The sequence below is a fragment of the Macrosteles quadrilineatus genome, unplaced genomic scaffold, assembly GCF_028750875.1.
Source record: "Macrosteles quadrilineatus isolate MER2022 unplaced genomic scaffold, UCM_ALF_1.0 Scaffold_8__2_contigs__length_117827958, whole genome shotgun sequence".
Lineage (NCBI taxonomy): Eukaryota > Metazoa > Arthropoda > Insecta > Hemiptera > Cicadellidae > Macrosteles > Macrosteles quadrilineatus.
In genome coordinates this window covers 95,769,542-95,797,441 of record NW_026542601.1, presented here as the reverse complement: position 1 = coordinate 95,797,441, position 27,900 = coordinate 95,769,542, and the positions used below count along the sequence as shown (strand labels likewise).

Genomic DNA, 27,900 nt, shown 5'->3' with positions numbered 1-27,900 from the left:
ACTCGTCGCTAGTTTGGACAGAACTGAATTTCTGCAGTCAGAGGAACATCCCCTTCGGATTTTACGTGGCATAATTTCCGCAACGAAAAATTTCGCAAAGCGCGGTGGAAGTTCCACAGTCTGTAGAACCATCGCTAAAATTATTGGGCATTGGCATTCTCGACATTGTTGACTGGATTTTTATTTTTGGCACTTACAAATCGACTTGGCTGACTTAAAATTGTATGTTTTTTGAAATCGAAGCAAAGAAGAGCAAGTTTAGACTCTGTTGAATGGGGGTTATTATTTATGATGAAGCATACCTTGTAAACGCTTATGAAAGCCTATTAGTGTTCTATAAAACATTGTAATCCAATTTAACGCATCATTTGATAAAACTCAGTACAAAAATACAATACAGTAATTCGATTTTTAAGGATGTATTCAGGCTGGAAAACTGTAATATTTATAATTTTTCATGATTCTTTCATTCTTTCTTTTATTTATTACAGTGCCGTACCTTACTGTATAAGACAAATATAAAAATATAGAAAATGTACTATGGTTTCTCTTAAGTATTTTATAATTACGCTATGACTCATAGTTTTCACTCTCAGTAAAGGTAACGCTGAAGATTGCACAGAAGACGGAGTTTAAAGCGGCCCGCTTTGTATTAAAACAAATAATGTAGAAACATTTCAATTGTTTTTTAATTTTACATTTTACAACAGAGTTTTAAGTTTAAATCCACAACGTTATTATTGCTATGGTTCTCATATGTAAGAAGAAGAATATTATTGTCAATTATACAGGTGAAACAATGCAGAGCACCTACGAATACTAGAAAAATACTGTTTTTAGAAAAATACTAATTTTCGTTCCCAAATTTCTTTCGCTGTAATGCGTCATAAATAATACAACAATGAATGAACAGCTGTGAGCTGCGCTCATAACCACAATTGAACTATGCCATTTTAGTAAACATGGTGCTATGGGATTAAAACTGTGATTTTGATGTGGGGGCCTAACTTAAGGAGGAACCGTACCCAGAGATTGGAAAACGATAAGGAGCTATATGGGTAAAAGTATTTTTAGAATTAGAACGACAGTTTAAATCCGAAACATAATCTGTGGAAGCTACAAAACTCTTCATACACCACACCAGCAACAGTGGAAACAGTGGGGAGTCGATCAGTCCCAGTCGAAGTTTCAGATGGCCTACGTTGTTGGCGGTGTTTTCTCTCTTTGGGGGTCTGAGTCTTCACTTCAAACTACAGTACTTTAAGTTCAAGGTTTTTTAAGATGCTCCAGAAATTTTCTTGAACTGAAGCTTAGGCACGCAGGAAATTAAAGTGCTAATAAAGAAATATTTATTAGATAAAATGTGGAAGATTTTGACAGGTGACTTTAGACTTTTTGTATATTATGAGTATGCACTAGGAGAATAAAATGGGGATGCGGAATACTATCCCCCCCCCCCAAGGTGAAACGTGACGTCACGAAATCTGCCAACTAACCAATATGGGAGCGTGACTGGAATACTACCCCCCCCCCCCCAAAAGTAAAATGTGATGCTATGTATTAAAGTCAATTTCATTCGTAATAATTATCATTGTAATTTTAATTCAAGTAATTCCGTTTGATAGCAGAAAAGGCATGTGGGGAATATCTAACAAAAATTTGAAATGTTACAGCAAGATTGGCTAGTTAGATTAGGTTAGTTTAGAACAGTTTGACAAAGAAACTTGAGTGTCCGTGACTGGAAAACTGCACCCCCCCCCCACCGATCAGTGACATGACGTAGGAACCTGCTTTGGGGGGGGGGGTTGTAGTAGTCAAGGTACCAAGTAAGTAAGTTAGAGATGGTTAGAGGTACACAACACTTGTAAGATTAAATCATAGATTAAACAGATTAAATCATTGTAACTATTTCTGTCCTAGGCATGGAATTCAAAATTATTTGGTTTTTCGCAATTAATTGAAAATCCAGTTACATCTGTGGCTAAGTAAAATATCATACATCATAACCATAATCATAATTCATATATTTTGTGAAGTTTTGAAATTAGCATCATATTTAAATGGCATTATTTGCTTAAAATAGCTTAGATTAAATAACAAAACGCTTAAGAGCAAAATATTTAATCAACAATTAAAACTATAACTATAAGTTTAAAAGCATGGAAAGGTCAAGTAAGGTAGGTAGGGTCAGGTTTGTACTCTTGAGTTATTAAAGGCGGCCGTGGTTGAGGGGAAAAAGACGTGATAGCTAATAAGAAAATTAAATGTTGTTTTTATTTATAAGACCGTCAATCACTGATGAGGTATTAAAAATAGGGTTATTCCACACTAGCTTTCGACAGAATAGCCTTTTGTCAATTATTTATTTCTATTAAATTATTGTAATTGAAGAGTTTGCATGTAAAAGATCTCTAATAATTTGCCAGTACAAAACAGATTCATATAGTGCATCAATGTAGTGTATGAGGCACCTTCTGTGAATTTTTCCCTTGTACTGTACTCTAGCAGCCTAGCGCTAAACGCGGTTCCCCAACAAACAAAACAGTAAAACTTGCTTCACCTAACCAAAACTGTTACAGTTAACCTCAAATCAAATCAAAATAAGTGCTGTCGGGAAGCAAAACAAGTAGTAACAACTTATACAAACAGTCCTAAAACTTAGGTAAGAATTACCATGTAAAGCTTTATCCTTTTAAATGCTTGTTGTTTTTATGTTTGGTGTGATTTTTCAAATTGGAACTGTTACACCGGTTTAGGCCTAACACATTTCCAAAGTAAGTAGGTCTACCTACCTGTTACCGGTACATTGTCTTAGTCCAGTAGGCATGTAAATTGTTTCAACCTAAGCTTACACTTTCGTCCAAGTTTAATTTTAAAAGTAACAATCCTAAAGGCTATAATTAATAATGATTATTCTAGCTAAAAACCAACAGGAAGGCCTAGTCGAATCTCATTTAGCTGACAGATCTTAAATCAGAATGAAAAAATGTCATTACGCCTTAAAGTTAAAAACTTTAAGGCCTGGTGCACACGGTAGATTTTTTGATCGGCCGATTAAAAAATTGGCCAAAAATAAATCGCCCTTGATTTATGTCTAGGCGCACATGTGGCGATTTTTTAGTCGAGAAATGGATTGTTTTGAGTGCGTTTCCTAAAATGGACTTTCTTGAAATTACCTGTGTTTGTGCTCTTCTAATTAGATCAAAGAAAAGATTTTCCCATAGGATGGGGGACTCGGATTTCAACGATTTAGTCAATGCTGCTGAACAACTTGCTTCGGAAGTTGAAGGTTCCGGAGAGTTGCCGAGAGTTGAAAGGACTTTGAGACAGGTGTTAGAGGCCTCACACGAGCTCTGGGCACGTGTCACCACCACAGGACCTCAGGATATACAAGCGTAATTATATTTATATTTATTATATTTATTTGTCAGTTTTGTCAGGCCTCATATGGTACAGTTTGGCCAAAGTTTCTGTGCGCGCGGCCAAATCCGGTCAGGTCTAGGCGAGGGGGTTGGCGGGGGTACTTTTGTGAAAACATTTTGTGTCTTGCTACTCACTCACCCTACCCCCAGCACTGCTAATAACCGGCACCCGTATGTTTTAGTTAGTAGCGACCCGTCCACGCGCACAGAAGTTTTGGCCGAACTGTACCTATAACCTTTGATACAGAAACAAAAGTTGTTTTTTGAGAAGGAATGTCTTTCATAACCATCAGAAATAAAATTTCCAATGGGTTTTATCTGCTTTTATTTTGCTTTGGATACCTACAGTAGAATTCTTGCATATTCTTGATCTGCTTGTTATTCCGGTTAATTTGAGTACTAACACATGACGTGTTTTGGTAAAAAATGTGTTTTGGTTGTTTTTTGGACTTATAGGCCTATTAGTTTTCCTTGAAAAAAGAACACCATTTTCGGAATCAGCGTTGAATGTAGGAAAAGGAAAATTTCAAACATCAGTTTAAAACCCTAAAATGCATATTTATCAACATCACAGCCTAAAACAAATAGTTGGTCTATAGGTAGGTGATTTTATGTTGAAGTAACTTTCAGTAGGCCCTTAAATATAGATAAATTCTATATAGTACTATACTTTAGTATGATAATATCCAAGTATTGTACAATGTAGGAAATTAAATAATTAGTCTGGTGCCACACTAAACTGCACTACTACTCAGTAAATCAGGGGACGCAACACGGAACTCACACTTGCCACCTAGACTCATAGAAAAGGTCATCGCTTCTAATCTGCAAGTATTTAATGTTATTAAAGTTTGACACAAAATTGTCATTACGGTAATTGCTCTTTAAGCTCATGACATCAAATAGCAGCATATTAAAGCGTGGCTGCTGCTATTAACCTTTTGCAGGAACTTTAGCTGTCTCAAATTCACTAATGGTAACTCTAATTTACTAGTTAAATGACCTCTCGAGGGCCTGGCCACCCGTTTAAGCCAGATTATCGAGGTTCTACTGTATCGTATCATAACTTAAAAACAAATTGTTATCTCATCAAATTTATTAGGTAATTAAAAGTAGTACCTACCATAGACTAACCATCACAAGTATCAAACGTAACAAACATCCTACAAACGTCTAATCCCATTGGAAATTTTAAGTTTGTTTTTCATGTCTAGATCATGTTCGGTGACTGTGATCGCTAGTGTCGACTAAATTTAAGAGTTATTTTAATGATTTGTGCTTTACTTTTTGCTAAATATAACTAGGAGATGAGTTATTGTTAATTAACTTAGATTGTTTTTATTTTACTAAACGAGGTTTTCAATTACTGAAATAACAAGAAACAAATTGTAAACAAAAACAAAACCTCTGCATTGCACCGGACAGAACAAACAATAAAATTGGCTCAAACTGTTCTATAAGGATGAGAAATCTACTAAGAGAGTATGTTTCATCTATGGTAGTACCTACCTTGGAGGATTAACATTAAGGAGGAGGAGGGGTGATAAAGGCACTATGGTCTCAGAAGACGCGGTAACTGAAAGTTTACACATTTTACTCAAAGTTCATTTAATGTCTTAACATAACTTACCGATCAATTGTTCAATATGATATTAAAAAATCAATTATTTAATGGCCAAGAAAATGTTTTACTTTTTATGTTCATAATTTAATAGGAACGGCTGTGGGTGTAATAGTGAATGCTTTGATTTTTAGGTTATTTAAAATCCCACACACATATAACGTAAAACCAACAAGAAATGCATTTAAAAATTGATAAACTGATAAAAAATTTTAATTTAAAATGTATTTAACCAACCAGATAAAATATTTCATTTTAACCTAATTTTAGCAAGCTTGTTTTTAAACTGCAAAAATTGAAAAAAATTGTTATTGAAGTTATTTTTTTAAATACAAGCAGTCTGCGTCACTTTGTGAATTCAAAATCTGTGATATATTTTATTACCTTATCACACCCTTATCACATCATATGATAAGGGTGCAAACGATTATTTCTCATTATATCACTATTATTTTCATTGCGTGGGCGATCTCTTTGAGGCATCCTAGTAAAATTACAAATATGCTAATGAAACATACTATGAAAACACAAATGACATTCCAATATTTGGTACTTTCCTGTTAAAGGGAACATTCATTATTATTGATGATTTTTTCGATATATCGATAGTTTTGTTTACCGATCCCTTACATATTGACAACTGATCTTGTTTAGGCTAAAATAGTCTATTATATGGATTCAGAAATGAAACTGTTCTAAGCTTACCTAACATAACCAACCAAACTTGATGTACTATTTAAAAAATCCTTTTGATAGCAGAAAAGGAAAGTTAAACATGGAATGTTACACAGCAAGTTTGATTAGTTATGTTAGGTTATTTTTTTTAGAACAGTTTCATTTCATTATTGTTTGTTGATACTGAACAATAAATTTATCATAGTTGTCAGCTGATATGTTTCAATTTGTTAATATCGATATATCGAGAAAAAAATCATCGATAATAATGAATGTTCCCTTTAACAGGAAAGTACCCAATATTTTACATACCGTAAATTCCCTAATAAAACATAGGTACTATGAAAACACAAAATCCTATTACAACACAAAATTAAACGTAATTAATTTTCTTCTTTACATTTATAAAAATAGCATTACAATATTTTACTTGAATACTGAAACATCACCAACTACAGATAACCCAATTTTCGTATGGATGTAAACAAAATTGTATTGTGACCATCTGTTTTAATGTAAACCAATATAAACTTGAAACACTTCAGATGAATGGCAACAGAATTCAGCACAAACGCTGAACTTTTAAAAGTCCATAGGACAAAGGGGTTTTAAGGGATATCATCCAAACCAGCAAAAGGCACATCAAGAGGATAAGAGCTTTAATTTGATACCCAATATGCCTATGAAAATAAATATTTAGGGGTTGATTTTCTGCACAAAAAAATTCAACAAATTTTGTGAATAATATAGATTGCTATTAAATATGGGTAAATATACATTTTTTTACATATTTTTATTTTGATAAACTTAAAAACACGAATAAATCGTTAATTTCTATAGATACATCGTTATTTTTTTTTCAAAAATGTAATTATAAAGTAATCATATGTTCCAAGTCCAAGGCAATTCTTCCAACTTTGATCTTCAATAGTACGGTAATTAATTAATAATAATTTTCACAGAAACGATTTACACCATTCCATAGTAAATTAAATTTACTTCAGGAATGCCATCGGTGAATAACACCTAGATATTTTAGTTGAGTGGCAGTTTTTCTAAACAGCGCGCGTCACGTTTTTCCTTATCCCTCCCATGTTATAGCGGCGGCTTTTTGCAACTCTACAGCTCCGCAGTATTCTGCTAAAGCTGGCTTCACCGCAACATGTATATTTCTATTCGTGTGCCTTCTCCTTAATGTTAACCCTCCTCCTAGATAGTACCTACCAACCAACTAGGCATATGAAATAAAGCACATATCAATCAATCAATCATTGAGATGGGGACGCCACCTATGTGCGTATTTTAACCCAAATATGAGTGAAGGATGAGTGTAGAATGGTGTGTGATGACCTGTGTAGCTTTGTTACTGACTAAGATCAGCTGTTTCATTAGTCAGGATCATAATGAGTCACCACAGGATACTTTTTACTAATTTCTCTTGAATTTTCAGGAATCTCTTACTCGGCAGTAAAGGTGTTGATTTGCCCCAGTTGTCACAAAAACTAGAATCGTTAAGTTCCAGAAAGACTTTTGAACCCCTCGATCCCGTTCCTGATAATGATATTCACAGCTACCTCAAAAATGAAGCAGAAAATGCTATTCTGTCTCTCATTGAAACTACTCACAAAAGAGTAAGTGGAAAATATGTGAATATGTTATGTTATTTATCTTTATGTTGAAGGAAAATTATAGAATATCTAAGTTAGATGAAAGTGTTTAATAAGTTAGAATTTGTACCGTAGGTAGAATATAATAATACTATTTATATTAACAACATCAACTTTACTGTGCGATCACTGACAGGGTAAAGCCAACTAAATGAGTTTGGTCTAGTAATTATATCACAATGCTTGCATGTTTCAGACCATCAACAATTTAACCAAAGAACATAGAAAGAAGATAATGTGGGAATGGAAGGTAGAGAAGGCCAAGTTGTTGAATTCGTTGATTGGGCGAAGTGGAACATTACTGCAATTGCCACGACGGACAGAGGTGATTCTTGAAGAGTTTTTAAGAAAGTTTAAAATTATCCTGGATCTTAGAAAAATATTAGGAACATTACCCCTTGGTATTTTCAAGGATTGAAAAGTACATTTTATAAATTTAGAACAGATTAAAAAAGTTATTTATCAGCATAGTAAATGTCATACAATTTACAGAAAGTAAGTAAAATGATGTAGGCCTACAATAATACTTAGAAGTTGAATTTAGTCAGATTGGCCAACACTAGTCTAAATGCTTCAGGGACTTCAGTGTTGAAAGTTTAATTTCAAATCCCCAACAAACACCCATGGCGTGTAGCTATGTGACCAGGGGGCTGGGAGCTACCTCTATAAACATACACAAGAGCATACAGATAACTTTCTATGAATTGTAAAACTCCACAAAATAGGTTGTGTACAACTCCTGGGTGTTCCCAATCTTCTGGAAAAGTCCCTGATGTTTCAGTTGAGTTCAAAATAACCCCAAAGAACTTTATAATGTATTCTTGATTTTTATAACTTGTTCTAGACCCGCAAAATCCATAATTTAATTCAATATAGGGTAATAATAAATAATTCTTAAAGTCGTAAAAGTAATTAATCTCTTTCAGAAAACGGTGTTGAATGAGAGTGTGTATGGTACCAAGAGCTGTCTGGATCAACTGGAGATGGCGTACGCTCAGTGTCTCATAGAGTACAACACTGCCCTGTTGGAGGGCTCGCCCAAACCTAACTTGGTGGATAAGTTTAGCCGGGTGGCGGCCTCAAGCAACGACTCTGTGAGTACGGCTCTAAACCACTTGTTGAACATATAAGAGAACCCTTGGTCCTTTTTTTTATTTTTTTAGCCTACTCGATTCTGTACAATAAGTTATTATGGAACGGCAACTATTTTTACTTTTCCCCCCTATGCATAGTGGATATATGGAGGAAGTATTGTTTTTGTCAAAATTTTTGAATTTGGGATTGATATATATATTTTGGTCTCCCTGAACCCAAAAAAGTGGTGATTCCTCAGGCCAAATACCGGGGACCTGCAGAACCCCAGGCCCCAGTAAAAAGGTACATTTGGCACCTGGGATAGCCAGGAAAAAAAGTTTTTTCCTAGAGCTCTGTGTCTACTCTGATTAATCTACTCATCATTATCTCGTGGGATCGCAGTAACATCATCGTCGTCGTCCGTGGTCGCGATCACGGCAAATTTATCTCCTGCGGCCATGTAAACATCATCATTGACTCCCGCGGTCACAGAAACGTTATCGTATTCTTCCGGCCGTAGATGTCATCATTGTCTCCCGGGATCGCGGTAACGTCGTCCGCAATCGCGGCAATATCATCTCCCCCGATCATTGACTCCCACGGTCAAGGAAACGTTATCTTCGTCTTGCGCGATCGCGGTAATATCGGTAATTTTCCACATTTCACCATCGGTTCTCAGTTCCGGTTCATTAGCCAAGAACTGGCGGAACCGACATTTGATGTGAAGTACGGACGCATCACTACTGTAAACATAACTACTTACCCATAAAGCAAACCACTTAGTAATCTTTGGCCTCTGTATGTGCAGCTTAAGAAAAAACAACAATAAGATTCAAAACCCTAGTAAATAAGAAAAATTAAAATAAAAAAAAAATATGTCGTGTTGCTTAAACTTAATGTGTAAGGTATAGGCATGATCTGCAAATTTCAAGATGGTGAGCACTGACTGTTTTGTTTACAAAGTTAGCTTTTTGAAAGATCTTCCAATTGTCCGTATAGTTAGATAGTCTTAAGTCACACAGACTACCAGTTTCTGCTCCTATTATATATTTTTGTTAAGTTTACACTATTTGTTGAACAGAAAGTGAACGAGATGTGGACGATTGTGAGCTACATGACTCAGTTGCAACCACAGGGCCAGGGTGATGTGTTGGAAGCTCGAAACTCTGAGGCTGGGAAGTCCAAGCTCATCGGACAAGCTCGCAAGTACCTGGAGAACAGGTAGGTTTAATTCTATTTTTTATAAATTGTTTAAATTATTTTATAGAAAGTCCTACCAGACAAAAAGTTTGTAGTAGCCTATTTTGAACTTTTATCAAGTGTCTGTCAGCCCATGGATTCTAAATTGGGTAAGCTATCTAAACTCTATCGCTTTAAAAAATTCTGAATCAGCTACATTGCTTTCCTTTAAGGTTCGGGGCTAAACTATAGTCATGATACAAGTGAAAATTTTCCATCATTTCTTAACAATTTCCTTAAGATAATTGTAACTCTATTTTGAAATGTCAAAAATTTTAATAAGCTTGTCACTTTAAAATAAAACTTAAAATACTTAGCTTACACGCAGTTCTATAAAAAATGGGTTTTTTGTGACTGAGGTAAAATCAATTTACTTGTTGCAATTTTCTAAGTTAATAATACCTTGTTTACCTTGACTGGATATGCAATTTGTACCTTTATTCTTAAAAACCTATTTCCGCAGTTGAATTGGCCAGCCCACACTAGGCCACACTGGAATCATCATGCTGGAAGTAGCAGTGATGGCATATACGGCTTGAGAACTACGGAGTTCAATCCCAAAGTTCCCTTGCACCCAAACTGGCTTAAACTATACCAAGTCTAATCCTCATATCTCTTGACAGGTACAGACAGTACATGGAGAGTGTGGTGTCCAGTAACCTCAGTACAGCTAGACGCGGAGGTGAGCCGAGCACGTACTCTCTGGTCCGTAGCTTCGTAGGTCTGCGAGTCCCCGGGGGGTACCTAGGCCTGGATCCAGCCAGTGTGGACGGCCGACCTCTGTGGGCCTGTGTGTATTACTACTTGCGCTGCGGGGACTTGGCTGGGGCATTGCAGTGTGTACAGCAGGCCGGGTATGTTATGAGTTTGTGTTGATCATATAGCTAAGTGATCATAGTTCTTGCCTGGTGCTTAAAAGGCCAGTTTCATCCTGAAGTCAGGAGCTCTTTAAATGGTTCAGTGATCCCAGCTGTTCTTGGCCATTGGGCTTTTATTAAATGGCCGTAGCTAAAGGAACAGCTGGAATTAGTAAAATATAGTATTTATAAATTTACAATAGGTATACAAGGCATCTTACTCCATTCTACCTTTATTCGTATTTGCAACATAGAGCACAGGAGCCTAGTGTGTATTGGTAATTACTAATTATTCTGGGCTTTACCAAACCGCTGGTGGTAATTAAACCACAATTGACAGTATTGACCTTTGCAGACACCCTATGATATTTAACATGTGGGCGCGTTCTGGGAACATGTACTGGTGCACCGGTGCAGATTAACCGGTGACTTACTCACCTGTGCCGCCCCGGGGCAAGAGTCTTGGTATCCCAGAACGGTTAGTCACCGGTTTACGGTACACATCGGATTAAAATTTTCACATTCACCTACTATTTGCTTTATAATATTTAAATCAAACAAACAGACTTGCCCTCACGGAATAAATTATTTGAAAATGATTATTTATTATTTATTACGTAATATAACCCCCTCATTAAACAAATTTTCACTCATTACGCAACATAACCTATAAAACTAATGAAAATTATTCGGTGAACCCGCCATCTTGCCGTAGCTGCAAGCTGTTGTCAAAGAAACAGACCAATCAGAGGCCGCCGGTATATTATGCACCGTACAATTTCTCCGGTGCATAAATCTTGAGAGGAAAAAGAGGAAATAGCTGTCTGCTAGGTTAACTCACCGGTCTCCCAGAACGACACATTTTTTGCACCGGTGCGGCACCGGTGAACCGGTACATGTTCCCAGAACGCGCTCTGTGTTTCTAGGAATCGATATCAAGTACATATAAACAAAGTATCCTTCGATACCACTGGTATTTAGGTATCAAGAATAGGAATAAGCCCATCTCAATGCTCTCAATGCGGAACCCAGTCAGTCAACAAGTGTTAAATTTGGTCAGTAATCAAATTGTAAATTTTAAAGTGTAACCTGCATTATGTCTTTACAAAGTTGTGTTGTGTGATTGTCACAGGCCAGGATTAGAGGAGATGTCTGTGGCTCTACAGGAACTCAAGGGCAGCTCTCTACGGAGACTCAGCCCTCCCCTAGAGAAGGCTATCAACTCTCAATACAAGCGAGGTGTCCGCAACAGTACTGACCCTTATAAGAGGTAAATATATTTGAAAGTAGTTAGTAAATGTGTGGTTTTCTTTTATTTCTGATAAATTTCAATGGAAGTCTCTGACTCCGGCTTTCCCAAATTTCAAAGAAAAGACTTTGAGATTTCAGTTGATTCCAGGAAAACCTACAGCAATTTATGTGTGTCTACTCTTTATATCCTATTGTAAATATTCTATTTTTTACCAAGGAAGTAATAAAGTTAAACTAAAACCCGGCTCAACCAAAAACATCATAAAAAATACAAATCAATTTGAATTGTTAAAAGTAGGTACTAGACAACAGGAATCACCCACCATGGAGCGAGTAGTTGGTCTGCCTTGGCCAACAGAACATAATGTATCAGGATGTTGATAAAGTTCAGAAAACAAATTACAAGAACAGATTTTGTGTACCTATACAGTTGTACATTTTAAGATGAATGCAGTTAAAATTACATAAAAATTACTTTATATCTCTTTGAATGAACATACCCTTAGAATTCCTACCATCGATTAACCAACAAAATAGCTCACCCGAAAATGATTTGCCCCCAATATTTCAGTTTTGATCAAGGTTTTACTCTATGTTTCATTATACTTTCCTATGACTAAGGTACACAATTTGCCACTGGAGCATAAATGTTGTATAATTTACTGGTATTTGACATAAAGTATTCCTGAGAGTTGCTTGGTAAGACTGTATCACTTACTGTGTTTGTAGAGTGGTCTACTGCATCCTGGGAGCGTGTGATGTGACTGATGAACACTCAGAGGTTATCAAGACAGCAGACGACTACCTGTGGCTTAAGCTGTGTCAGGTGCGGGATAGTGACGCCAGCACATCAGACTGTATCACTTACTCACTACTGCAGACACTCGTGTTAGAGGAGTATGGTGAGTAATGCTTCAATTACAATTCGTTTTTAGAGGAAAAATCACTTTGCTCAGGAATATATCGAGGGAGAAGGAATGGCTACTTGAGGCCTGTTGGTCCCTGAAAATTTCTGGTCCGAATGACCCATCAAATTTATTAATTATTCCCTTAAAAAAATTTGTTTGAACTAACTTAAACTTCAATAAAAAAATGTCACTGACTTAGACACAAGCAATAAAAAACAACAAAAACAGTTTGCCTGAGAGATAAGTGAGCAAAAAATTCATACACATTAGAAGTTTAGAGGCTTGACTTTTTCATTGGGAGATGTTTATGATTTTGCTGTGTTCTTGATTGATGATAACGATTCCAGTAACAACTCATAATTTTGCTGTGTTCTTGCTTGATACTAACGATTCTTGGCTTGACAAAAGTAATGTAGTTGATGTTAGTCTTTCTAATTGGGACCTGAATTTTTTAATTATTTTATATTGATTAAAAACGATCCCTAGGGAAAAGTTATGTCTTCCTTAATGTATTCCTAAGCCCTCCAAAAACTGTGTGCTAAGCTCTACCCTCCAAAAACTAATTCTGTGTGGGAAAAAAAGCCACAGTCTATTTAGTTTGCTACAAATACATAGAAGAAAAGTATGATATCACTATTAATATGTTTAAGAAATCCGCTATAATTAAGAAACATATTATCACCTAACTGATTGACACATGTTTCACTGTGTGTCTAGGAGAACAGCACTACAGCGCCAAGGAGCAGCCACACGTTTACTTCCAGCTGTTGTTCCTCACTGGCCAATGGGAGGCGGCTGTGGACTTTCTTATGAGGACCAACAGACTGGCAACTCACGGCGTACACATCGCCATCTTGCTACATCAGCTGGGCCTGCTAGCCACCCCCGCAAACGTCAAGGCACCTCTGTGTAAATATTGATAGAAGTTAACATCCAATGCCCTTGTAGCCAGCTTTAGGAAAATAATTATTGTTGAATTGAATCGCAACAGAGAGTGCTGATTTCTGTTGGAGGAAATAAGAGTTTCAAATTTGTGAAAATTAACATTAAGGTCTTCTAAGAATAAGAAAAATTATTTTATTTCATAGATCTTTTTACAAAGAAACTTGATTAAAATTTAACATCAAATTTGCAGTTTATAAATTCACTTAAGCTGTAAAAAAGATTTTGAATAAGCTAAAGTTTCTAATATTTTCTTAGATATTCTAATAAAATACATGAAACCCTCTATTGTCATTCTTATGGAAATTATTGTGGATTTTTTTGTAAGTAGTAGGCCTATCAGTGTTCACAAAAGTTTCCTTCAATTTCTTATCCGTGTTAGTTTAGAAGTCTATCAGCTAATATTCTGGTTATCTATGTAGAGTTAAAATGCCAATTCAATAACTACAAAGCAGTTTAAATTATGTACCTTAGATCTTTTTTGGTCAGAAGGTTGAGAATAGCAATGTATAAGGATTTGGAAGGATGTACAAACTATTGTTGTTAACTTTTAGATGAACAAAGTCTACAAGCACCATTGTATCAATTCTCTCTGGTGTTTCAGTGTACGTTGATCCTGCAGATCCCAAACCCATGCATCGCATCAACTTGGTGCGCTTGGTGATGATCTATGTGCAAAAGTTTGAAGGGCACAACATTTTTGAAGCATTACATTACTACTATTGCCTCAGGTATGGATGTTGATTAGGACTATTTTAGGTTTAGATTTGTTGCATCAGAATAATTTATTAGGTGATGCAATTGATAAAAAAAGATTTTTTATGCGAATTTAGGAGATGTAATTTATAATGAAGAATTTGTATTGATTGATGATTTTATTTGTAACATTAAAACATTGTATGTTATTGTGTTTCTAAAAAAGTCTTTCACTTGAAGTTTTACATATGAGAATACACAACATGTTTAAGGTTAATTAAGTGGAGCAAATTGACACATACATCCAAATTCTCATTTGCAAGACTCGGGTTTCTACACATCAATACTCTTAATTATCTGACCTAAACTAGCATTAGTTACGTAAGTTAACATGGGAACAAATAAAAATCATTGTAAATAAGTTACACCACTAAAATAAGATTGTATAAAACTATAGTGCAACCTGTATTGCTATACGGGTCAGAAACTTGGTCTTTTACCAAAAAATCCCAGAAGCGCCTTATTACTTTTGAAAACAAAATTTTGAGAAGAATTTTTGGACCAGTAAAAGAAGGAAATGCATGGAGGATAAGGAAAAATAGAGAGTTAAAAGAATTATATGGTGAACCAGATATTGTGGGAATAGTTAAGAGTAGGAGGTTGAGATGGATGGGCCATATTAACCGTAGAAGTGAGAGAGAGATGGTAAAGATGGTACTCAGAGGTATACCAGAAGGAAGGAGACCATTAGGTAGACCAAGAATGCGATGGGTTGATGAGGTGACGAAGGACTTGAGAGGAATGGAAGCAGACTTGGAGCTGGCAGAGGATAGAAGAGCTTGGAGGCACATGGTTGGCGAGGCCAAAAACCACCTAGGTTTCCAATGGCCACAGGAGTAAGAGTAAGTAAGTAAATAAGTTACAACCTATTAAATCAATGAAGTTTCTCTGTTGTCAAATCCATTTCAGGTTGTAATCTTGTCTTCCATTAAAACCACTAAGTTTTTGAAGCCATCACTACAACTAACCAAGTAAAAATACTAATGTAATTGTATGAATAATTAAATTATAACTGTCAAATAACATGTGAAATATCAGGCAAAGAAATACACTTCTACCAAGCAACAAATCAGCCAACCCATGCCTATGTCAAAATTTTTAGACCGGATTGATTTTTGTTTTTAAATTGTAAGAATTATTTTATTTGATTTTGAGGGGTATTTTTAATTTTAAATTTGCTTTAACTTAACAAGTGTTTAGAACTTATATTCTGATGGTTCTATGTTGTCCAGGACTAAGATATTTGATTTGATTTTTAATTTTAATGAATAAGTTATATTATTGTTAACTAGAAAAGTTGTTTTATGTAAGTGTATATATTTTTTAAGAGTGACCAGCGAGTGCCATGGACTCTTCCTCACACACAGACGTGTAGTCTTGTGAGGAATATTTTTTCCTATTATAAAATATGTCACATTTTATTTATTGTAAAATATTGGGAAATAAAGAATCTTGAATCTTGAAATATCTATTGGCGCTGCGACTAAGGCGTGAGAGGTAGCAGAGTGGTATGCAGGTAGCCAAACTGTGTGGTATGCTAAACAATCAAGTACGTGCCTGGTGTCTTCATTCCACTTACAAACAAACATTATATCCCAACTCCACCTACATGTACAGTCATACAACACAATTATGGAATTGTACTCAATTTCATAGCACTTGATCGTCCAAGTAGGGTCAGATTGTCAAGACTCTACTAAACTTTACTTTCATATGTTTCCGTTCTTCCTCAGAAACTTCAAAAGCCTGGAAGGTGATGACATGTTCCCTGTGTGTGTCTGTGGTCTACTGATGGAAACACGAGCCTTTGATTATGTTCTTGGAGCTTTGGAACCTGATGGATGTAAAGTACCCGGCCTCATCGACCAGTTCAAAGGAAACAAGGTAATACAGTAGTAGCAAATCTGCAAACAGTGTAAACCAAGAGAATATCCATTTGACTGATCGGATTTTCACTAAGGTTTTTTCCTTATAAGTTTGCTGCTGCTAAGAATGCTATAAACTGTGTTTTTTTTTTTTTTGCAAAATGTTACCTCCACTAAAAGGCACATGCATTAAGCCAGAGGTAGTAGAGAGGAATGGATGTGTGAATGTGTATTTTAGTGAACATTAAAATGTTTCTGTTTTGGGTTGTTTTTTTTTTTCATTGTTAAATAAATTCTTCAGTTATAGTCGGAGAAATATAAGATATGACCTTAAAAAATTGCAAGAAAACGTTTTATGGTTTTATTTTGTAGAGTTGGGTTTGCAGAATGACATACTAAAAGTTATATCTCCAGTTTTTATTGACGCTTGTAGTTCGTTCTAGGCTTAAAATATTCAGTAATGTAAGGGCTTTTGTTTGAACTCTTGATCAATAAAATCAGACGAGTTAAAGACCAGCTACGAACCTCAGAACAATATTAAATTTAACTTTTTAGAAATATATTTTTATTAAAAGATTTATAACTTGGGTTGTTCTTACGTCACAAAGTCATTTCTGGTCTCAAATTACTCAGTAAATGTTTGGCTTTAATTTTATTGATCATTAAACAAAATCTGACAATTTTAAAATGAGCCATGGACCATAATTTAACATTAAAATGTATTTACATTGAAATTTTACTTTAGTTAAAGACGTATATCCCCAATTCTAAATAACTCCCAAAACTCTTTATAGTCTTAAATAATTCGCCAAAATATTGACTTTTATTTTAGCTATGGATTACTTTCCGGGAGTTATTAGGGTTTGGGATATATGTCCTTAACTAAAGACAAATTTCAAAATAAATACATTTTAATGTTAAATTAAGAACCATGACTCATTTTAAAATTGTCAGATTTTATTTAGTGATTAATAAAATCAAAGCTAAACATTCACTGAGTAATTTGAGACCAGAAAGAACTTGGTGACGTATTAACAACACGAGTTATAAATCTTTTAATAAAAATATATTTCTAAAAAGTTAAATTTAATATTGTTCTGAGGTTCGTAGCTGGTCCTTAACTCGTCTGATTTTAATGATCAAGAGCTCAAATGAAAGCCCTTACATAACTGAATATTTTAAGCCTAGAACGAACTACAAGCGTCAATAAGAACTGGAGATATAAGAAAAATAATTTTAAAACAATTATCAAACTACGAAACGTCCATAAGAAATGTATGGTGGAGAGTTTTCGTTTGAATATATCTTCTAAATGAATAAAGATATTTAAAAACGGATTTCGGCATTGAAATCAGTGTAAAAATGTAGTTGGTAATGATGTGTCACAACACTATCATTACATTGAAAAAAAATTATCTATGTCCAATATGGCGGATCCAAGATGGCGGCCAAAAACATGTTCCCTATCAAAATGAAATACTAACCACCCAATAAATACAGGCGGTGGTCCCAAGTCAATATCTCCAGACCAAAAATGTGCATAACAAATGCATGTGAAATATGTTTTTTTAATTTGTCCAATGTTGGAAAAAGCCGCCATTTTAAATTATTATTTTAGTGGTTTTCTCGTGCACCAATTTTGGCAACTTTTAGTATGTCATTCTGCAAACCCAACTCTACAAAATAAATCCATAAAACGTTTTCTTGCAATTTTTTTTACGATCCCTATGTAAGTTTGTTTAGTTTGCTTGGACTATTAAAGATATAAACTATTGGGATGCTAATATCATGAAGATTCAATAGAGAAATATTTTAACTTATTTAATTGAAAAGATAAAAATTATTAGTATCTAAAGTTGGAAGTATAATATTTATTTCTTTTTACAATGTATTGTCTAGGCTGACAGAGAGGCAGTCACTGAGATGGTGGCTAGTCAGGCTGAGCAGAGGGGAGAGTACGAGATAGCGATCAAACTCTACGACCTGATTGGGGTAAGTCTCAAGGATACGATATCTTTTACGCCACACTACACTGTTTTAACCAACTTCCCACGCAAGGATTTAGTCTAGAAAACAGCTGTTTGCCACCAGCTTTAATCAAATGGAGTTTCATTACGTACTACTCTTCTCTAATGAGTTTTTACCACAAACCAGCTGATTATATTTGGCAATGAGTGGTTACAAACAAAAATATCACCTGTTTTAGAGGTTATAAGTAGTGATTGTTAGTCCTTTAGTCGGTGGGAATATATAAGGATCTGCACAGGTTTTTTTATTGTTAAGTTATCTTATAGTAGTAAAGTAAGGCGTAAAATATAGTACGTCACTCATCCAAAATGTGTTTGCCGGTAATCCAGCACTCGACTTTGTCTTGCACGGGAACTACCACACTCGGCCGGTAAACACCTTTTTTCAGGACTAGTAACGTAGTATACTATTACAGTACTATAAATTGGTGTAGCACAATTTGTGCTAGAGATAATGAAAGTGATGATAAAATACTAGACTTGACTGTTGAGTGGACACGACTTCCGCCCGATCACGTTATCTTCTTGTTTTTTTGTCAAAGTTAGTGTTTTTTATAAGCCCTCCTGACAACCTGTTGGTATCAGAAACTAAAATACACCAAAGTCCCGCCTTTTTATTTGATTTTTTTTCGTGCTGTTCCAAACTAACTTAGGCCAGACCTTGTTCAGATCATCAAATCTTTAAGATAGGCCTGTAGCATAGATAGAACATACTCCCTTAGTAGATTTCTCATCCTTATGGAACAGCTGAAGACAATTTTATTGTTAGTTCTGTACGGTTTATGTAGAGGTCGTGTTTTGTTTACAATTTGTTTCCAGTTATTACAGCCATTTAAAACCTCGTTTAACCAAATAATACGATCTAATCATAAACAATAACTTGTCCCCTAGTTATATAACCAAACAGTAAAGCACAAATCAAGAAATTAACCCTAAAATAATGGAAACAAAGTTTCATCGACACTAGCGCCTTTGTGTCACGTACATGAACTAGACACGAAAAACGTGCTTCAAAATTTACAATGGGATGAGAAGTCTACTTGTGTTGGTTAGTCTATGCCTGTAGCAAAATGCAGTAACATTTCATTAAATAAGACAATGTATTTTTCATGACTGTAAACGTCATGTGAAAAAACGCTTAAGTTTTTTGCGTTCACTGAATCCATTATCCATTATTATTTATTTATCACGATTGCCACTAAACCTATGATCATCTCCTGTGATTGTATTCTTCTTACTAACTACTACCTGATGTCCTTTAAAGAGAACCAATAGAATACCATCTATGAATGAACGCTGAACCATAGACTATTGACAATTGTTCCAAATTGCCTGCTTCCATATAAAATTCAAATACACTTCACAGACTTCCCGGTCTGTGTCAATGAAAAAAATTGCACACAAATCGTGGTTTCCTAGATCGCCTGGACACCATGGTTTGTATTTCAGAACATAAAGCATTGTTGTTAATTCAAACATAGAAACCTTTTTTCCCCCACAGCTGATTTGGATCAGCTGGATGTTCAGATTTGAACAACTCTGGTGTAATTTCAAAAACTAAAAGATTAAATAAGATATGTAGTTTAGCTCTATTTCTTTTCCAACATCTTTTCCACTCTATGTTGATAGATATGTTTGTCACCAGATGCACGAGGAGGTGCTCCGTCTCATGTCAACCCTGATGGTTCAGTTGGTTGCTCGTGTGGACAACGAGCCGTCGTCGCTCCGTTCAAGACTGTCAGAGTTCGCTCAGCAGCTCTCTGCCAGGTACAGCGGCATCAAGTTGAAGGCCTCCGCCAAAACCACTGCCACGTTCTTCTGCCTCCGTGATCTACTCATCTTCTTCGACCAGTACGCAGAGAAGAAATACCAGCTTGCGTTAGATGTAAGGAAAAATTAAAACATTGAGTTTTTTGACATCCCCTAAATAATTAAATCTTGCTGGTTTCAGACAACATTGCAACTAGGCTACACATAGTTATTACATTTTTGCATTTCAGACCCCTAAGTTAAAATGTATAAAGAAATCAACAATATTGTGTGACTAAGTGAAAACTCATATGGCATTTAGAACTTTTGGTTTTTTTCCTAAATTTTTTGGATTTGTAATTCTTTAAGAAATGTCAAATTTCAAGGTATTCACAATGAGTTTCAATGTTACAGACAATCCAGAGGTCGCGGTTGATCCCTTTAGTGGTAGATGAGATAGAGTCTATGGAAAAGTTGTTCCATGGTCTTGCAGAAGAGGTTGTTAGAGTGATACCTGATGTGTTGTTGGCCACCATGAACATACTGTACGCTCAGTACACCAAGCTAAAGTAAGCACCTAGTATGACCGACTAATCCATTCTTATTCTTACATGAGGTCACTTTTATAATAAAAATGGACATAGTTGTTGAATCTAGTGACATGGGGTGCTGCTGTCAATTACAGTTTTCTGTCATGTACAGCGACTTTTTAAAGAGTGTGTATATTTGCCAAAAAAATGTTTATGAAAGAATTTCTTGTAGCTTTGTGTGAAGTGTTTAAACCCCTGATCGTTGCTACTGTATTAACAGCGAGCACCATGATAATATAGTAACCTGGTAAAAGTTAACTGAGAATCATATTATTTTTGTAACATAGTTCAAACTGTTAGAACGAGCAAATAAAATATCGCTGATATTGTCTTCTCATTGACAGTGTACTGAACAAAATGTTGAAAATGTTGAACGGAACAAAAGGCCTACTGGACGAGAAAGTAATATGTGACAAAAATAATAGTATCTTTTCACCTATTACCGAAAGCTAAGGAACGTTCCTGAGTGTTTTTGCAAAATGATATTTTCCATCTTTAACTAACTTGACTTGAGCTGGATAGTCTACAGTAGAGTTATTATTATTGATATGAAATAAATTGACTAGCTAGTTAAAATGTACCTATGGGGCGTTGGACAGTACTACAAATTCATAATATTAGTAAACAAGTACAAAAATATATTTAAAAAAATAAAATGTTTTTTATTTCAACTTTTTTTGTTACAGAGGAGAATCTCAGCCCATGACTGGAGATCTTCAAGAAGCAAAGGAAAGGGTAAGATTTTTGCACTTTCTTAAGTTGTTTATCTTTAAAAACAAATACATTAGACTCTGATGTTAATAACCCAGGCTCTGAAAAATCCATACTGAGAATAATTAAGGAAGTCTAAAATGTTTGGTATTTTAAAATTATATTGAATCCTCTAATCATGTGCATAATTCTTTTTAGTGTTGTTTTCACATTGTATAAAGGCCTATTGTATTTTATATTGTAGACTTTTTGTTTTTACTGTTTTAGTTTTTATTTTTTGTTAGAATCAGAATCGTTTATTGCCATTAAACATATACATGCAATGGGCAAAGTCACATTTAAAATATCTTAGCCTACTTAAACTTTAACAGATAAACAGGCCTAGATCTGAACACAGAATGGTAACATTGAATTGTTGAAAGTCTTTTTCAAGAACTCGTTGACTTAGGGTTGAAACCTTACATAGGGTTATCCACTAATCAATATGACAAAACTTTCCAAATTTACTAAACTAACTTCTTCGGCACTAAGAGGCAGTTTGTTAAACAACTTAATACTAAAAACGTTGAAAGACTTGAGGGTTTTACTCAACCTACTATGTTGCCTATAAACATGATGACTAGATCTTGTGAAATGGTTGTGGATTTGGTTTTGACAAAGTGAGGCTATCTAAACTTTTCTTGACATAACATAAGCACACAAATATACATGTATATACATTTATCACAGTTAAAATCTTGGCTTAGGTAATTTTAGATAATGTTTGGTTAGGTAATGTTAGATAAATCATTGTTTTAGCAACTATCATTCCTGCGTCAGCGAGCTCATGCATTGACAATGTATGCTGGGAAGATTCCCTACAGAATGCCCGGAGATACAAACGCAAGACTTGTCCAGATGGAGATTCTCATGAATTAATGTGTTATATAATCTTAATTTACTATTTAGTTCTAAAATACAATTTTTACATTGAAATTGTAGCTGTATTTTTTGCCTTAAATTTGCATTATTAATTTGTTACTACATTAGCTTTGACACAAGAATTGATAATAGTAGCAATGTTATAATTCTTCAATATTTCAAGTGTATATGTTTTTCTGTGTCATTGGCAACCTTATTTTTTAAGGCAGACGTGTTTTTTTCTTTTAATAAATTCATGCTCTCTTGTTTAAGTATCTCGGACCAAACTCGAGTATGGACGTTTTTTATGCAGGATGGTACTGCAGATCGTCGTAGTACTCACTAGTGCGAACGTTAATGCACACCAGGGAGCACCGCATCCAAAGTATTGAGCTAAGTCAGCAAAAAAATCTTTACAGACTGTAACAGCATTAGATAAACAGGATGTGAATCAATTGTTTACGAGAACATTAAAGTTGTAGTAACCAAACAGATCAGAACAAGAGGGACAAGACAATACTTCAATAGCCTGGTTATGTAACTTTATCCATAAATTGGTGTTACTACCTGCTTCTATGTAATCCAAGATGGTGCAAAGTCACGCAACTAGTTAAGACTTCATGAAGAAGTCACCTTCAGGCGTCCAGAGGGTGTCATGCAGTCAAAACTAGTTGCTTGACTTTACAAAATCTTGGATTACATAGAAGCAGGTATTTACACCAATTTATATATTCAACGTAATCCGGAGGCTAACATAAAAATTTAACCTTATCCATTGTTGATCAGTTCTTGCTTAGATACCTACTTTGTAATGTTTCCTTTTAATCAGGTTGATATTGATTAGATTAGGTATAGGTACCACAATAGTCAAAGGTACTACTAAAAAATAAATTATAACTTTATACCTCCATAAGTACATAAAAAAGTTCTATAAACTTGAATTAGGGTGAAATATTCTTGCACTTGTTAAGTTCTCATATCTATTTAATAAATTAAAAAGGTAAAAACACCTAAGCAACATGTTATCAAATCAATTCAAATTTATACAGCCTTCGTTGATGTAGAGGGATTCAAAAGAGATGTTATCTGTAAATCTTGGCTGAAGTCAACTGCAACTCCTTCTTTAACCTACAAAAATCAAATGTTTTACTATTATATATTTCGGAAAGATTTTAAAATTTAATTAGACTGACTTGGCAATCTTGGCATAATATTAGTAAACAATTTGTTCTCCCTTTCATATCTTTCAATTTAAACTGATTAATGTTTATAATAAACAATGACAAATCAACGGAGGATTTAACTGAGCTTCAAGATTTAGCTGGAGGATTTAACTGGCTGTTGTAAAAAAAAACATTTAGCTCTTCTCATTTAGTTTTTTCTGTAATAGAATACTTACAGGGCAAGCAATGTTAATAGATAATAATTAATTACATAAAACTTCCTTTTTGTGTTTGATTACAATGTTTAAAATATCAATACTCACCGCCCTGTAATCCAGTACCATTTCTTTGAAGGACAGAAAGTCTGAAAATGTAAGCAGCATCTCAAATACTTCTCCTTCTAGCTCATTTTTCCTTTCTCTGTAAAATCATTGATTTTTCTTAAAATATTACCTCTATGTGGTTATTACACCCAAAAGCCAAATAATTAATGAAAAGTCTATTCAACTGAATGTAATACAAATTCATCTCCCATCATCATACATTTCTATTCAAACAAAATCTTTAAGACTTTATTACTAACATTTTAGCTACCGAAATTTGGAGGTTTGTCAGTAAATTAACATCACCAACAAGATCCATTTGCAACAAACTCTAACACCAGCTCTGTGCTCTTTACCTCTCTCAATAACAACTATTCTAGCTGGTTCCCAATCATTGTCTTAAAACTTCAAGAACCAAAGACATTTTACGAAATAAAAGGTAACTTAAGACTTAAAGTCATGCTTGTTGAGTGTTTATTTTTAAATGTGAGTGGAATATCCACCATTATGAGCCCTACAACAACAGAGGAAGGTAAAACATTAGTTTGTCAATACCATTGCAAATTATCAATATCATCCTAAATTACCTACATCAGGCTTTGACTGAAAGTCTTCATACAAAAGTCTGGCATTTCAAGTTTTAGTCTTTCTTCCAGATAGGCCTCAATTGATGTTGTCTGTAAGTAAACACACAATTAGTCTTAGGTTCAAACTAATATATTATTTATACAATTAATCCCTATCAAAAATATTATATGCTTGTGTGCTAAATGGTAACTTACTGTGTGCGAACAAGTTTTCAGTCTTGCTACATCCAACTGTTCAAGAACCAAGAATCTTTATTGTCATTGATATAAAAATGAATCAATCTTTTTGAATGTAGCTTTGCAAAATTACTTTACCTTTTGTGGGTTAGATTGTTTGTTGACGTTCAAGCCTCTAAACATGCTACATAATCTCATTCGTTATTGATCAGAGAGGTTTCAACTTACTGTACTACCTATTCAAATCATCCCGATAAACCAACTGTTGAGTTACGGAATAGAAATTACTAACTTAGTCCCAAGTGAATTCATAGTAAGAATATTTGAATGTGTACCTATTAGCGAATTTCCCTATAGGGAAGTAGCTACTGTATTACCGTAGGTGGCACGGTAAGACCTAGACCCGGGACCGATTTACTTTTTCATTTTGATGTCCCCAGAGGCCAAAAACACCATTCGTTCAAATTTTTATATATATATATATATATAGACTTATATATATATATATACGTCCGTGAACGCGATAACTTGAGTAATTTTTGTCCGATTTTGATGAAATTTGGTTTAAAGGTGTAAAGCGGGATAAACTTGAATGAGTTCGCAAACCAGCACGATCGGACCATGGGAACGGGGCTTTACGGGGGGTTTTATGGGGTAAAAATTGGTTTTTCTCACTTTTGACCCTCAAAACACAAAATTTCCCCATTTCTCTTTAGACCTTTTTAAAGAGCTTAAAAAAACAAATAATTTAGTATATAAAAGTATTTTTGTTCGATTGTTAGTAACGGAGAAAATTAAAAAAATTGTAAATTTAAAATTCCCATGTTATTCTTATGGAGAATATTGTCAAATGTTGTAGTATGCTTGTTTATGGATATATTTTGATCAAACTTGGCAAATTTATTTATTTTGTACTAAGCTATCAATATTTTACTCAAAAACACACTTTATTAGTTTCCTTGTAGCAGCAAACCTAGGTACTCGTTAAACCTAATGTTATTAAAATATATTTAACTGAAAATCAATTCAGACAAATGGAAATTCGCTTAGTCGGCAGGTTTGCTGCGGAGGGGGTATTTTACTTAATTATACCTACACGATTAATACTGTTGTAATTTAATGATTTTTAGTATGTGGTGGACAGTTTTTTCCTAGGATCTAGCCCCGAATTGTTTTTCCATATTTCTCAGGCAAGTTCTAGAGGGAGTCATCGCACTATCCCTTGGATCAAATCCATTGGTGATTGGGAGAATTGGAACCTGGGGGGTTCTCGAGGACCAAAGTCCCAAGCCCTACCACTAGTCCAGCTTGCTCCCCTCCAGGTATGAGGTGAACAGAAATGTAGTATTTTCCACTGCAGGAACCCTCACCAGCACCAGCATCTCCAATAAAATACATGTCACCTGTTAAAATACAGGATTTTGGAACTAGCAGAGTGTGAACTTCATTGAAATGTGCTCAACCCCATGACACCCACTGGTAGTGAATAAATATAGTTTTAAAGTGTAAAAATGTTACTCGGATGTCAACTTTACCCAAGTTAATAATAAATATTGTAAAAATATGCTTACATATTCTTGAAAAATAATCATATAGGTGTGTTTATTTTCTTCTTTATTTTCAAACTCCATCCAGTATTTTTCTAAAAACTCTTTTTGCAAAGTTTCAAACTCTTCATCTGAAACAAAAAAAAGGATAAGAAACTCATAATTTGTGTGATAGTGGTGTTTCTAATAATTAGCTGTTTTACTCATTGGTTCATGAATCATCGAAAAAAATCAAAAATCAACTTAAAGAGCTTCAGAAGACTTTGTAGCCTTGTCCTTTACGCTAAACATCCTAAGTTACTTACGTTGGAGGATTTAAAAACTCAGATTTTGACCTACCATTTAAAGACCCCATACACGGGCGAGCATGTTCGCCACAGTGTTGGCAGCAAACAGGCTCGCGCGTGTATGGGGTCTGCAAGCATTCAGCAAGTTAGGGTGGCGAGGACTATAGTCTCTATCTTTGGCAGATGGTGGGATAACTTAAAAAATGTTTGGCTCGTTCTCTTTAAATATGTTACAAAAAATATGGTTAATGAATAGACACATATATAGAAAAAAATTATGGACGGTGGAAGTTGACAAGATGGATGGATTCGTTCAGTTAATTGCACTGGTAAAAATAAACATAAGGTAGGGGCCTACCATCGATCTCTATTACTATTGTAATTATAGAGATCGATGGGGCCTACTTTGCTATTTCTCCTATTCATATAATAATGTGTGTGCCTGCCAAAAAAATTTGTTGTGTATTCAACTAGGACATTTTTTGACTCAAAGGCATAGTTTGAAAGTGGATGGGGGGGCCTATGCGCTTTTGTATGCTACAATTAAGTGAGGCAAAAAGCATCCTAAGTTAATTAAGTTGATACGTGTACTTACCTATTAAAATATCCTCAATGTGCCCAATGGTCCTATCAAATTCAGATATTTCGTCATTTTTCTTGAATTTTAATAGATATTCAGCTGTGTTGCTATCCCCAATAATATCTTCGATAAAGTCCATAATCTGATATGATGGTAAAGTTTGAATAGGCAAGGTATTTTATTATTTTTGTGCTCCTATTGAACTATTGATGGATTCACATTTTTAAGTTTTTTTTTCAGTAGCATAACTTCAACTTAACTTACTTATTGGGTAATGTTATCATTACATTTTTATCAATTTTATTAGAAGCTTATTGGCCTGGACAAATGTTATGATGGCAACAGCAATTTAAAATTATAACCTTGTAAACATTATGTTTAAACAATTTAGTTTGTACCTTTAAACAAATAAAATAAACTAAAACTATTATTCAATATTTTTAAAATTTATTTGATTTGTTTTAAATTACACAAGAGTTTACTCACAAAACATGTGTAGCCATAACAACGCCACAACAACAAACAAACAGAATATAATCAATCAATACACAGATTAAGCGGAAACACAAAAGTAGGGCTGCCAAACATATTGTCTATGCTGCTAAAAAGCATGGTGGAAAACTATATCGCTAATATGATATATCGGATAGTAATTAATATACTCTGATTATTGCTTACAGTACGGTTTCACAAATTTTACTACTACTAAATCATTTGATCTAAGCATGTTTTGCTTAAAGGTTGTTGCGAAAATGTAATACTGGTTAGTGTATGTGAATTTACCTAAAGAGAGAATAATATTGAATAAATCAAATCTTATCTTATGACACCAGACACCATAACTGTAAAAAACGTTTTTTTTAGGGATTTATAAATATAATTAAGTCTGCGGTTTCTTTATTAATATTTTGCGTTGGACTTTTTATTAATATAAATAAGTAATTTACTACTACACACTACTACTGATACTACATTAGCAGAT

General features: G+C 34.5%; 2 protein-coding genes across 2 annotated transcripts; one reads left to right on the top strand and one right to left on the bottom strand.

The window, feature by feature from the left end:
* The first annotated feature begins 2,572 nt into the window (after positions 1-2,572).
* On the top strand, positions 2,573-22,329 carry LOC129001544 (nuclear pore complex protein Nup93-like). Its single transcript, XM_054428872.1, has 17 exons — positions 2,573-2,662; positions 3,225-3,395; positions 7,169-7,349; positions 7,582-7,710; positions 8,312-8,479; positions 9,541-9,680; positions 10,322-10,552; positions 11,688-11,825; positions 12,536-12,708; positions 13,432-13,623; positions 14,261-14,387; positions 16,146-16,296; positions 18,177-18,269; positions 19,950-20,189; positions 20,468-20,622; positions 21,330-21,378; positions 22,153-22,329. The coding sequence occupies exons 2-17, from the start codon at positions 3,226-3,228 to the stop codon at positions 22,270-22,272; spliced, it is 2,457 nt and encodes an 818-aa protein (XP_054284847.1). The 5' UTR covers positions 2,573-2,662; position 3,225; the 3' UTR covers positions 22,273-22,329.
* A 940-nt stretch (positions 22,330-23,269) lies between these two features.
* LOC129001572 (ADP-ribosylation factor-like protein 2-binding protein) lies at positions 23,270-27,342 on the bottom strand. The gene is made up of 5 exons (XM_054428913.1): positions 26,934-27,342; positions 26,076-26,182; positions 24,332-24,417; positions 23,741-23,837; positions 23,270-23,382 (listed from the first exon to the last, which is right to left on the bottom strand). Exons 1-5 carry the CDS (start codon positions 27,055-27,057, stop codon positions 23,296-23,298), a joined length of 501 nt encoding a protein of 166 aa, XP_054284888.1. The 5' UTR covers positions 27,058-27,342; the 3' UTR covers positions 23,270-23,295.
* Positions 27,343-27,900: the final 558 nt, after the last annotated feature.